This window comes from Acomys minous (assembly GCF_964271855.1).
Source record: "Acomys minous genome assembly, chromosome: 20".
NCBI classification, from domain to species: Eukaryota; Metazoa; Chordata; class Mammalia; order Rodentia; family Muridae; genus Acomys; species Acomys minous.
In genome coordinates this window covers 24149374-24163107 of record NC_140502.1, presented here as the reverse complement: position 1 = coordinate 24163107, position 13734 = coordinate 24149374, and the positions used below count along the sequence as shown (strand labels likewise).

Genomic DNA, 13734 nt, shown 5'->3' with positions numbered 1-13734 from the left:
TGTGTGTTTTGTCATTCTTGAGGTAATGGGAGCTGGTAAGACACGGTGAATGGGGGCGGCGGCCACTGTTGTGGCGTCATATGTGAAAACTCTTTTAAGAATATTTGGGGGTGTCTCAGGTTGCGCTCGTAGCTCGTTGGGAGAATGTGCTTGCTTAACGCGTACGAAGTTCAACTCCCAACGCTACATAAAATTGGGTATGAGAGAGTATGCTTTTCATCTGTGGAGAGGGAGGACCAGATATTTGTGGCCATCCTTGGCTGCCATAGCAAGTTCAAAGCCAGCCTGAGCTGCACCGGAACTCACAGAGATCTGCCTGCCTCTGCCTCCCGAGTGCTGGGGTTAAAGGCGTGCGCCACCACTTTCCAGCCTTTATCCAACTCTCATATTCCAGTCCTATAGCTAAATACATCCCATACTGACCTCTCCATCTCTACTCACTATTGCGACATACCCTTCCATCTGTCCATCTGCCATCTCTCCTTGATGGGGTTCTTCCAGGTACCCTAAAACCCCATGGCCTTTCTGTGTTGACACCAGGGCAGATTTAAGCTGGGGTTGTGGGCGTTTCCCTGGGAACACTCAGGCCCCCCTTTTCCCATGAATATTCCGATTATTGTGTCCAGCCCCACCACACACCCACACCCCTCCTCATTTGGGAGCTCTGCAATTCCTCGGCATGCTCTTGCCTCCCACAGAATAATTCAAGCCGTGGAGAGACAAAAAGGGGTTTTGTGTTTGGACCCTGCCCCTCCCAGCAGCGGTCTGCCGGGGACGCATAATTTAAACAGTTTGTTTGATGGCAGAACATTGGCGGCTCCTTTCACTGTCTATAATGCTCCCTAGAATTCTAAGTCATCCCCATGTCTTGGCTATAAATTCCAATCTCCTTTCTGTTTGGTGTGTGACATTCCTCTCCGAGCGCTGGCTTTCCTGTCCTTAAAGCGACCAGTCCCTGGGATGGGTCTTAGCATCCAGTAAACATCCTGTCACTTCTCAAGGGTATCTTAACCTGTGACTCACCAGGGAGTCATTCTAATCAGGGGTGTATGCACACGCACGCGCGCACACACACACACACACACACACACACAGGCTCTCGCCCTGATTTACAGACCTCAGGAATCTGATTATTAGCCATTGGCTAAGCAGCCAGAGGCTGTACTGTATTACAGCGTAGCTCCTGGCTTTAGGGTGGTCACTGTGTGAGCCTATTCTGTTTCGGCTCTCAGCGTTTGGTTTGGTTTTGCACTGAGAACCAAACCAGGACCTTACACTTTGGAGAGGTTGGCCACGAGCTGCGTCCCCGACACGCTGAGGATGGCTTTTCTGTTTGCGATGCTGGGCTTGCTAGGCAAGTGCTCTGCCCCCACAGCGCAGCATCTAGTCCCAGCCCTGGCTTGGTGGTGGGTTGGTGTGTGCGCGTGCGCACGAGTGCAGGTGGTCCTGGAGTCCAGAAGAGGGCGTCATGATCCGTCTGGAGTTCGGGTTCTGGGTGGGTAGCTATGAGCCAACCAGCTTGGATGCTGGGAACTAAACTCGGGTCCTCTGTTAGAGCAGTGTGCACTTCTAACCACAGACATCGCTCCGGCTTTGTTATTAATCGGTATAGATGAGGGAACAGCCTCCCAACCCAAAAACAGGAAGAGGAAAGAAGCACCGAGAAGTAGTGCTTTGTTTAGTCTCACCGCTGGAAAGGGCTGAGCAGGGACAAATCCTCACAGCCTGAGTTGCCCATCAAGTGCCAAGAGCCACCAGGGCTAACAAGCGGGGAGACTGTGAGTCAACCAGCCCAAGACCAGACTGGATAAAAGGAGCTGCTTTCTTACTGAATGCCATTCTGCCCGCAAGCCCGGGACTGTGCCCGGAGGCTCCTTCGCTGCTGGGTCCTGTGTTTTCCCCCCTCACACTCACATACACAGTGACTGTGGCTTCCCGCAAGGTCAAGACTGAAGCTGGCCCTCTGCACAGTTGCACATTCCCAGCCGCCCCCAACTGTAGGAAAATTCCCAGCCTGGCCTGGGCTCCCAGCGGCGCCGGAATTCCCGGTATTCAAGGAGGTAGGGAGGGAGAAAGGGCAGCCGGCTGCAGAGCCTGGCTCGAGGAAGGAGGGGCAATTCCCTTCTCCAGATGTGTTCCAGCTGTGCCTCTAGGAAAACCATAGGGCCCAGGCTAGCGTCAGCCCCGCCCCCTCTTGGTGAATTCCGTTCCTCAATGTGTCCCTGCTTCGCAGCCCCAGATTACCAGGGTTAGGAGGGGTTTTGCCCACCCGCCTGTTGACCGCTACACTCAGGCGCAAAGAGGGGATGGAAGACAGTGGTGATGTAGCTAGTGCTTGGAGTCCCAGCTGCTCCAGAAGCTGAGGCAGGGGGATCCTCACAGTAAAAGTCCCATCCTCCTCACCGCACCCCACCCCTTTTTTTTTTTTTTTTCAAGACAGGGTTTCAATCGCGATCTGCCTTCTCTCTTCCTCCTGACTGCTGGGAATAAAGGTGTGCGCCACCACGGCCCTTCTGAATAACAGTGAAACCAGGGGTAACAGCAGACGCCTTTAATCTTGCTAGAGGCAGAGGCCAACCTGATCTACAGAGTGAGTTCCAGGGCAGCCAGAGCAATGTATAAAAACCCTGTCTCAGAGAGAGAGAGAGAGAGAGAGAGGGAGGGAGGGAGGGGACAAGAAGCTTGCTGCCTTTCTCTGCCAGGGCAATGTAGAGAGAGACCCTGCCTCAAGTGGAGCCTGTTGCCCCCCCAGCCACCCCCCTCCACCCTGGGCCCCCCCACTCCCGTTCCGCAGTTCTCATTAGCTGCAGCTCCAGTAATGCCTTTGGCACTAGGGACGTTTTTTTCTCAGGGACACTTCTCATTACCATTACAGGGCCGCCACCAAGAGCATGTCAGGTAGTACTTAGCCTGGCTGGCACCTGCTTGGCCTTTGGCGAGTCCCACTCCAGTTCTCTGTGCCTGAGGTCAGTGCTGTCTGTCCCATGGAGCCTTTCTGCTGGGTCCCATGTGGTGGCTTGAATCCCAGCCTTCTCAAGACAGAGGCAGGCAGATCTCTGAGACTCTGAGGCCGGTCTGGTCTACTTAGCCAAGACTACATAATGAAATCCTAGCTCAACAACAACAAAACTCTCTAAGTGTATGGGGCTGGAGAGGTGGCTTAGAGGTTAAGAGCACTGTCTGCTCTTCCAGAGGTCCTGAGTTCAATTCCCAGCACCCACATGGTGGCTCACAGCCATCTATAATGAGTTCTGGTGCCCTCTTCAGGCCTGCAGGTGTACATGCAGGCAGAGCACTGTATACATAGTAAATAAAGCAAAAACAAAACAAAAAAACCTAAATGGCTCCCTGGCTCTGTGTCGTCTTTAGCAGTGGATCTCCAGGCTGGGTGAATTCTCCTCTCAATTGGCACGCAAGGCCAGTACCCTCGAAGGCCAGTGCAGCTCACTGGCCGCCGGCCACTCAACTACTTTGACACCAACTCTACCAATAACAGCATTTTGTCAACAAAGTGGGTTCTGGTTACCAAGGTCCCCGGATCACATCTCTGAGCTATGTGTGACTAAGACCCGGCCGTTTACCAGCAGATCCTGACTTATACCACCCCTAAGAAACCCCGTGTGACCTCCAGGCTGGACCAGCTACTCCGTGGGCTTGGGCTTCTCCCACAGACTCAGTGCTCTGACTTTGTGCTCCAGTGACAGGACTGCAGGGTACAGACAGGATGGGGGGGTAGACTTAGCGCCTCTCAGCACAGTATGAGGGGCCTAGGCCTCCCCACTTCCCTCGCTGGCCCAGCATTATTCCCACCGTGTGCCTCTGAGCGCGCCATTTCCTGGCATTTTCCCTATCATCCTCTATACAGAACAGGGCTGGCATCCCAGAGGCACTTGAGTACTGGCTCCAGTTCTTTATTTTTTAACGTGCATTGATGTTTTTGGTCTGCGTGTATGTCTGTGTGAGGGTGTCATGTCCCCTGGAACCCGCATTGTGAGCTGCAATGTGGGTGCTGGGAATTGAATCAGAATCTTCTGGAAGAGGGCTGGGCAGTGGTGGTGCACGCGTTTAATCCCAGCACCCAGGAGGCAGAGGCAGGTGGATTGCTGAGTTGGGGTCTACAGAGCAAGTCCAGGACAGCCAAGGCTACACAGAGAAACCCTAGCTCAAAAAACAGTTGTAAGCCAGGCGTGGTGGCACACGCCTTTAATCCCAGCACTTAGGAGGCAGGCGGACCGCTGTGAGTTCGAGGCCAGCCTGGTCTACAAAGTGAGTCTAGGACAGCCAGGGCTACAGAGAGACCCTGTCTCAAAAAACAAAACAAACAAACAAACAAACAAGTTGTAAATTTGGGAGGGTGGCTCTGTGGTTGAGTACTTAATGCCCAGGGCTGGGATTAAAGGGGTGCAGTGCAGCACCACTACAGGAGCAGGCCTGATGGTGTGGCCCTTCAATCCCAGCTCTAGGCAGAGGCAGGTGAATACAGAGATATCTCTCTGAGTTTGAGGCCGATCTTCAGAGCAAGTTCTACCAGACAGCCAGAGAAATAGAAACCTTGTCTTAAAAAAAAACAAAAGCCTGGCATGGTTGCACACACTTGCTATCTCTATACAGGGGAGACAGCAGATCCCAGCAGCTCATTACCTGATTTCTTGTAAGATTCCGATCTTCTAAAATATATACAATTGTCTAGATAGTAGGCAGTTCACAAACCACAAATGCCAGGGGATCTAGTGTGTACACACACACACACACACACACACACCTCTCAACTACAAACTCCAGGGCCTCTAGTGTACACACACCTCTCAAACACTTTAAGGCCAGAGAGATAGATGGCCCCATGAAAGTGCTGGCTGCTCTCCTAGGACTTGGGTTCAGCATCTCAACAGTCACTGACACCAGACTTTAATTCCAAACCCAAGGGTCCAAACACCCTCTTCTGGCCTCTGCAGGAACCAGGCATGTGGTGTGTTTACATACATATACATAGTATATAATGTATACTACATGTCACACATATATGCACAAACAACCTAAAATATTTTTTGGGAGGAGGAGTTTAAGGCAGGGTTTCTCTGTGTAGCCCAGGCTGTCCTTGAACTCAGAGACCCACCTGCCTCTGCCTCCGGAGTGCTGGGGATGAAGGCGTATGCCACCACTGCTCAGCAACCTCAAATTTTTAAATAAAAAATATTTAAGGGAGGCAGCACTTAACATCCAAGGTGGCCCTCTGGTATCTACATGCACTTATACATACTCATAAAAACTATGTACACTGTAGACAGCCAAAACCACTGTCTCCTAGGCTCTAGTTACAACACACCCCACAAACTAAATCTACCTGCCACCTCTATAAACCAGAGACTAGGGAGAGTTATTTTAAGGAGGCTGGGCGTGGTGGCACACGCCTTTAATCCCAGCACTTGGGAGGAAGAGGCAAGCGGATCGCTGTGAGTTCAAGGCCAGCCTGGTCTACAAAGTGAGTCCAGGACAGCCAAGGCTACAGAGAGAAACCCTATCTCGGAAAAACAAAAAACAAAAAACAAAAAACAAAAACAAAACAGTAGCTGGATGTGGCGATACACACATTTAATTACAGCACCAAGCACACAGAAGCAGGCACAGATGTTCAGTTTGAGGCCAGCCTGGTCTACACAGAGAACCCTGCAGACACATAAAAATGCCCTGGGAAGGCAGCCACTGCTGAGCCAGCCCAGCAGCCACTTATTAAGGGTGTGCACTATGTCTAAGCACAAACACTACAAACAAAAGACCACAACATAGAAACCAGAATTAAAATCCTAGGATGTTTATTACAAAGGTACCCCTGAACCTTGAGATGGGTTTATCGGTAGGATTTCTGGTACCGAGCACGGGCCCCAGGACCTCCAAACTTTTTGGACTCGCAGCGACGGGGGTCAGCTACAAGCAGGGTGCGGTCATACTGGATGAGGATGTCCTTGATCTCCTTCTTAGAGGCCTCGTCCACATCTGGAAACGAAGAGCCCAGAGTCAGATAAGCACAGCCCTCAGCCTGGCTCCACACAGCCCCGCCCACTCGGAAGGACCAGCTCCCACTCACATTTCTGGTAATAAGCCACCAGGGCTTTGGAGATGGACTGCCGGATAGCTGCAAGACACAACGAGAAAGCTTTGTGAAGACCCAAAGTTTGCTCCAGGAGCTGCCTCACACCCACGGGCCCAGATCCTGGGGCTCACCATAAATTTGGGCCACGTGGCCACCACCCTTCACGCGGACACGGATATCCACACCAGCAAATCGCTCCTTGCCCAAAAGCAGCACGGGCTCCAGTAGCTAGAGAAACGGGAGGCGAACAGATTTACGTCATAACCGGACAGCTTAGCCACCCTGCCTGGGCATTTCACACCTCCCTCGTTTCCACCATCCCCAGAATGAAGGCGGCAACCTATCAGGAGGGCGGTGGTGCTGCACGCCTGTAATCCCAGCACTTCTGAGGCAGAGGCAGGCGGATCTCTGGGACTTCAAGGCCAGGCTGGATAGCCAGAGCTACAGAGAAACCCTGTCTCGAAATTTAAAAAAAAAAAAAAGGGGGGGGGGGCCGCGCAGGCCCGCAGCAACCTACCCTGGAAGCTGGACTGACAGGGGCAGCGAGGTCCTTCCACCCTCTCCTGAGCCTTCACTAGCCCACATCCCAGTCCTGACTTATGTGGATCACATCACTTCCAGCATTTAGAAGCTCCATGAATGCCAGGCTTAGAGCCATCTGAATCTTTGCTGTTTTCCCAATGCACAACATGGGATACGCACTTCAAATAACTGACAGCCATGAACAAAGCCCTGCATCTCTCTTTACATGTATGCACATATATGTGTATATATATACACATGTATACGTACACCACACATCTCAAAATCCCTGGGATACAAAGTAAACCTGCTGTTTTCCACTCTGCAAAGCATCACGTTCCTTCCCTGTGAGGAATGAATGGATTTTAAGCCAAATCTTTCATATCTGTTCCACATAACCCCCAAGAATAAAACAAAAAGTCCCCATTTTACAAAGTGGACCCAAGGGACAGCAATACTAGTGGCTCTGCCTGACAGACAACGGCAAGGGCCTTGGACAGGAGCAAAATACTTCTCAGCCCATTACATAGACAGTCCAGCTGTGTCCTTTCTTTAGTTGCCTGACAGCTTTCTCTGTGTAACCCTGTCTATCCCCAAACTTCTCCACCTGCCTCTGCCTCCCTCAACTGATGGGATTAACAGTGTGTACCGCTGTGCCCAGCTTGATAGAAAATTTTAGGGCAGCCTATGTTTTTCCAATTATAGAAATTCCACACTTCTAGCCAGGCATGGTGGCGCACGCCTTTAATCCAGCACTCGGGAGGCAGAGATAGGTGGATCTTTGCAAGTTCGAGGCCACAGCCTGGTCTACAAATTGAGTCCAGGACAGTCAAGGTTACACAGAGAAACCCTGTCTTTAAAAAAAAAAAAAGCCACTTCACACTTCTCTTAATTGGAAGTGGTCCAGATCACATCTATTCATAAGTCACCACACTCAGGAATATCCTGGGAGGCCAGCGACACCCCCTAACCCACCAGATTTCCCAGATAGCCCTGGCTGTCATGAGAGATCCTGCTGGGGGCTGGGATTAAAAGTGTGCTTCACCACCACGCGAATTGTAGTGACATCGTCCATACTGTGCAGAATCTAGAGTGTTAATATTCCTTCTCACATGCAACAAAACTAATCCCTCAGTGAGTTCTGGGCTGTAAAAAACAGTTTGGTTTTTTTTTACTTGTTTTTAAGTTTCTGTCTACCAGTTGCAAGAAAAACCTAACCAAGTGCTACCAATCTTTTTTCTTTTCTTTTTGAGACAGGGCATCTCTGTGTAACAGCTCTAGCTATCCTGGAACTCTGTAGTCCAGGCTGGCCTTGAACTCACAGCGATCCACCTGCCACGTCCTACCAATCTTAACGCTCCAGAGGGCTCCGGTCCTTTGCAGCTCCTCCTTTCACAGGGTCCCACACTGTACCCCGTGCAGCCCCAAACAGCGCCTTGTAGGTTAGAACGGCCTCCTAAACTCGTGACACTCTACTCCCCAGGGTGCTGGGATTTACACACAACGGCCTGCAAAGACTCACTACGGCAATCGGATCCGGATCGCACACACTGCGCTATTACTACTATTCCCTCGGCCACCACCGGCTCCTCGCCGCTGGCCAGGCTTCCAGGCACCGCAGATTGAGGAGTTTTATTTAATTTTATGGGGGGGAAAAATTTCGAGACAGGGTCTCTCTGTGTAGCCTTGGCTGTCCTGGAACTCTCTTTGTAGACCAGGCTGGCCTCGAACTCACAGCGATCCTCCTGCCTCTGCCTCCCGAGTGCTGGGATTAAAGGCGAGGAGTTTTATTTTTACCACCTCGGACTTCACAGTTTCCCAGCCCAGGCCCAGACGGCGTCTAATTAACCCCGGGGCCTCCTTCCTTCCCTCCCCGCGCCCGCGCCCGGCCCCAGCACCTTGTACTGCAGCGTGCGCGGCTCGATCATCTCCAGGGGACGCCCGTTCACCTTGATGAGCCCATTGCCCCGTTTGCAGTGCGCCACGGCGGTGGCTGTCTTCTGCGGGAGGCGAGAGGGGGGGGGGGACCCGTGGGTGAGTGCGGGGCCCCCGATCCCCGGTGTCTCCCGCTCCCCACCCCGGGGCCCCCGATCCCCGGTGTCTCCCGCTTCCCACCCCCCGGAGACCCCGTGGGTGAGTGCGGGGCCCCCGATATCCCCGGTGTCTCCCGCTCCCCACCTCGGGACCCCCGTGGGTGAGTGCGGGGCCCCCGCTCCCCGGTGTCTCCCGCTCCCCCCGCCCCCCCCCGGGGCGGCCTCCCTCGGGCTCCTTCCATCCCGCCCCCCCGCACACCTTGCGTCCGAAGACCTGCACGGACTGCAGCGGACCCTTGGACGGCATGGCTGCGAGGAACGAACACGAGGTCCTCACCGCGCGGCGCCGTCACCGGAAAAGGGAAACGCGGGGCCGCCGAGGCCGATTTTCCAGGGTCTGCGCATGCGCTCTGGGCGCCGCGTCACGACGGCAGCGGGCTTTACGGCTGACGTGGGAGCCATCAGGCGCGGCGGGGAACGCCCTTGGGCCAGGGTTCCTTTATGTATGTATTTATTTTTTCCCCCTTGCTTTCCCGCAGCCTTGGTTGTCTTCACTTTCGGCCACTTCTCACAGACACCTCTGCCCTGCTTCGGCCCCTCCTCCAGGCTGGTCCTCCCACCCGGACGCCTCTTTCCCAGGATCCACTGCGCTCAGCCAAAACTGGGTTCTCAGCATCCTGCCTCCCCCTCCCTTTTCCCCCCAAACCATCTTCCCTAGGACCCTAGGATCCCCCTTGTCCCTTCTGATCCTCGGCCGCGGATCTGCTTTTCACTAGAAATTGCCTTCTTAGCCCTGGGCGGTGGTGGCGCACGCCTGTAATCCCAGCACTCGGGAGGCAGAGGCCGGGGGATCGCTGTGAGTTCCAAGCCAGCCTGGTTTACAAAGTGAGTCCAGGACAGCCCAGGCTAACACACAGAGAGACCCTGTCTTGAAAAAAAAAATATTAATATTTTGTGAGTGCAGGCTCTCGAGGGCGCCTCCGATCTCCCTAGAAATGTAGTTACAGGGTGTCTGTGAGCCGCCCAACTTGGGTACGTAGAAACAAACTCACGTCCTCTGTTAAGAAGAGGAAGCAGGTGCTTTTAACTTCTGAGCCATCTTTCCGGCCCCCAGATGATCTTAATGCTCCCCTAAACCCTCCGCTCTAAGTCTCTACCCCCACAGAATTCTCCAGCACACCAATTAAAAAAAAAAAGATTTATTTTGGGCTGGAGAGATGGCTCAGGGGTTAAGAGCACTGTCTGCTCTTCCAGAGATCCTGAGGGGTACATGCAGGCAGAGCACTGTACGTGATAAATAAATCTTTTTTAAAAAAGATTTATTATTATGTATACAGTGTGCTGGCTGCACTTACACCTGCAGGCCAGAAGAGGGCGCCAGATCTCACTATAGATGGCTGTGGTTGCTGGGAATTGAACTCAGGACCTCTGGAAGAGCAGACAGTGCTCTTTAACCTCTGAGCCACCTCTCCAGCCCCAGCCCACCAATTTTATCTGAGGAAACCCAGCTTTTAGTTTTCCTGTGGTACCCAACCCCAGAATTCCCATAAGTCAACGGGATTCTCTTGTTGGGCGACAGCTTTCTCTAGCAGCACGGGGTGTAAGGACTTGTCAGGGACTTGGGGACAGTTGGAGGGCAGGGCTGTCAACAAGAAGGTGAGGTGTCCTCATGTACACCTGTACTCATAAGTGTCTGGCCAGCCTGGGCTACATGTGACCCCGCCTCAAAAGGAAAAGAAACCCACCTGGTGAAATGTTCAAGGCTGACAACCTGAGTTCGAGTTCTAGGACCCACATAGTAGAAGGAGAAAAGTGCTAGCTCTACGCAAGCTCCACACGTGTACACACACACACACACACACACACACACACACACACTTTAATACAATAAAATGCAAAGCAAACAAAACCCCACAAACGCAGTGGGTCCTGTAGATTAGAGGCCGGTCTGGTTTCCAGAGAGCAGTCCAGGCCAGCCAGGGCTACGTAGTGAGGCGCTGTCTAGACAAAACAGAGCTTGCCCACACTGAGTGACCCGTACCTTCCTTAGGGGTAACGCCTCCCTGAAAGCTGGAAAATTAGGGAGCGACCTTGGGGCTCTGTGTGCAAGCACTCTATGTGTTCACAGGAGCCAGTAGGGCTGGTGTTCTGGGTGTCATATTTCTGACCCACTACCCCAGACTTCAGCAGATAAACATTTGAGACGACGCATAAGTGATAATTATGTCGATTACAGTCACACTTAAGTAGGGCTTAGTGTGTGCCAGGTGCTGATCCAATCCAAATGCGTTGGCTGTGTTAGCGAATGCACTCTCCCTAGGCTAAAACCATGAGGGATACCACATCTACAGAGTTTGTCTTGGACATTGCAGAGTCATACTTGTTAAATTCCAGCAGATGGCACTAAAATACGTTGTCTTAAACCGCTGTTCGTTCTGTCCGCCCAGCCTCTTACCGTCACCCGCACCCCCCCACCCTCACCCCCACCCACTCCCCACCCCCACCCCCCACCCCACCTACAGTCTCTTTTGGAGTTTAGGCTGGCTGGAACTCACGGTGTAGCTAAGGAGAAGATGGCTTTGAACCCCCGACCCTCTTGCCTCCACCTCCCCTTTTCTGAAAACTACAGATGTGCACTACTACATCCAATTTTAGAAGTGTCTTTTTTTTTTTTTTTTAAGGTTTTTCAAGACAGGGTTTCTCTGTGTAGCCTTGGCTGTCCTGGACTCACTTTGGAGACCAGGCTGGCCTCGAACTCACAGCAGAGCTGCCCCCTCTGCCTCCTGAGTGCTAGGACTAAAGGTGTGGGCCATCACACTTGGCTGGAAGTGTCTTAAGGAAAGAGTGTTTTATTTATTTTGTATGTGTATACTTAGTGGTGCATGCCTTTAATCCCAGCACTCAGGAGGTAGAGACCAGCCCAGGGCCCAGTTACACAAAGAAACAATGTCTCAAAAAAACAAAACAAAACAAAACACAAACAACCAAAAAACAAGCCAGGCATGGTGGTGCACACCTTTAATCCCAGCACTTGGAAGGCAGAGGCAGGGAGATTGCTGTGAGTTTGAGGCCAGCCTGGTCTACAAAGTGAATACAGGATAGCCAAGGCTACACAGAGAAGCCCTGTCTCGAAAAACAGAACAACAAAAAATAAAAAATAAATTTAAAAAGGAAAGAAAAAACCCAGTAGGGTGTCTTTTTTTCCTTGCCTTTTGATTTTTTAAAAAATATTTATTTTAAGCTGGGCGTGGTGGCGCACACCTTTAATCCCAGCACTCGGGAGGCAGAGGTAGGCGGATCGCTGTGAGTTCGAGGCCAGCCTGGTCTACAAAGTGAGTCCAGGACAGCCAAGGCTACACAGAGAAACCCTGTCTCGAAAAACCAAAAAAAAAAAAAAAAAAAAAAAAAAAAAAAAAGAAAAACCAAAAAAAAAAAAAAAAAAGTATTTTATGTATGTGCATGCTCTATCTGCATGTATACCTGCACACCAGTAGGGGGCCTGAGATCACATTATAGATGGTTGTGAGCCACCCACGTGGTTGCTGGGAATTGAACTCAGGACCTCTGGAAGTGTGGACAATGGTCTTAGCCATTGAGCCGTCTTTCCAGCCCCTGAAGGAAAGTCTTTCTAACTGGCACACGGGGATCTGTGCATTGGTGTTTTGCCTGCATGTATGTCCGCGTGAGGTGGCAGAAGGCCCCCACAACAGGAGTTACAGATGATTGTGAGCCGCCATGTGGGTGCTGGGAACGGAACCCCCTTCCTCTGGAAGAGCAGCCAGTGCTCTGAACTCTGCAGTCCCTACTGGCTAGTGTCATTCTTTTTTTTTTTTTTTTTGGTTTTTCGAGACAGGGTCTCTCTGTGTAGCCTTGGCTGTCCTGGACTTGCTTTGTAGACCAGGCTGGCCTCGAACTCACAGAGATCCAGCTGTCTCTGCCTCCCGAGTGCTGGGATTAAAGGCGTGCGCCACCACGCCCGGCTCGCTAGTGTCATTCTTTAGGGCAAAATTGTCTGGAGAAAAGCGAAGTTTTGCAGAGAAGGAAGGGGAGTCCTGGAGAGGTGAGGGGGCGGGTCCCACGCTGTGCCCGTGGGAGCTTCAGGTCCCGCCTGGAGACCCCTGCTCTCTCTGCTCCGCAGGTCTAGTCAGCTGAGAACTCAATTCCCCCGTGAGGATGGAGACTGTTGGAGACTGGGTTTGAGGAGAGCCAGTTGGTAGCAGCTGCTGGGTTCCTGTGAGAGTGCTCGCTGACTCTCTGAGGTCCAGCTTGCCAATGGCCAGCCAGGATGCCAAGATGCTGTCTTCCCTCTGGAAGCATTCTCAGCAAGCTCAGCCCAGTTCTGGTCAAACCCTTAGTGTCTTTTTTTGTTTTTTTTAAGTCAAGGTCTTATGTAGCCCAGGCTAGCCTTCAACTTGTTTTGTAGCCCAGGATGGATGGTCTTGAACTTCTGATCCCTTAGCTGCTACCTCCCAAGAGCTATCGATTGGTTTTTTTTTTAAAAGATTTATTTATTTATTATACGGTATTCTGCCTGCATGTGTACCTAAAGGCCAGAAGAGGGCACCAGATCTCATTGTAGATGCTTGTGAGCCACCATGTGGTTGCTGGGAACTGAACTCATGACCTTCGGGAGAAGGGCCAGTGCTCTTAACCACTTAACCACTGAGCCACCTCTCCAGCCCCTCAACTGGTAGTTTTGAGAGAGCAGGGATGCTGGGAGCCGGACCTACAATCTTCTGCATGCTAGTCAAGTAATCAACTACAGAGCTACATCCCCAGCCCAGAGCATCTGTGGTGCTGGAGAGACGGCTCAGGGGTTAAGAGCACCGACTGCTCTTCCAGAGGACCCAGGTTCAGTTCTCAGCTCACAAGTGTTACAACTCTGAGAACTGACACGCTCACGCAGACAAACATGCAGGCAAAACACCAATGCACATAAAATAAAAAGAAATTATTATTTTCATTATTTATTTTTTTGAGACAGGATTTCTCCGTGTAGCCTTGGCGGTCCTGGACTCCCTTTTTATCCCAGGCTGGCCTCGAACTCACAGCGACCCACCTGCCCCTGCCTCCCGAGTGCTTGGGAATGAA

The 13734-nt window shown here is 52.0% G+C and overlaps 1 protein-coding gene across 1 annotated transcript; it reads right to left on the bottom strand.

The window, feature by feature from the left end:
- Window positions 1–5793: 5793 nt before the first annotated feature.
- RPS16 (ribosomal protein S16) lies at window positions 5794–9058 on the bottom strand. Its single transcript, XM_084770140.1, has 5 exons — window positions 8903–9058; window positions 8509–8610; window positions 6220–6316; window positions 6083–6130; window positions 5794–5991 (listed from the first exon to the last, which is right to left on the bottom strand). The coding sequence occupies exons 1-5, from the start codon at window positions 8948–8950 to the stop codon at window positions 5846–5848; spliced, it is 441 nt and encodes a 146-aa protein (XP_084626266.1). The 5' UTR covers window positions 8951–9058; the 3' UTR covers window positions 5794–5845.
- Between the last annotated feature and the right edge of the window lie 4676 nt (window positions 9059–13734).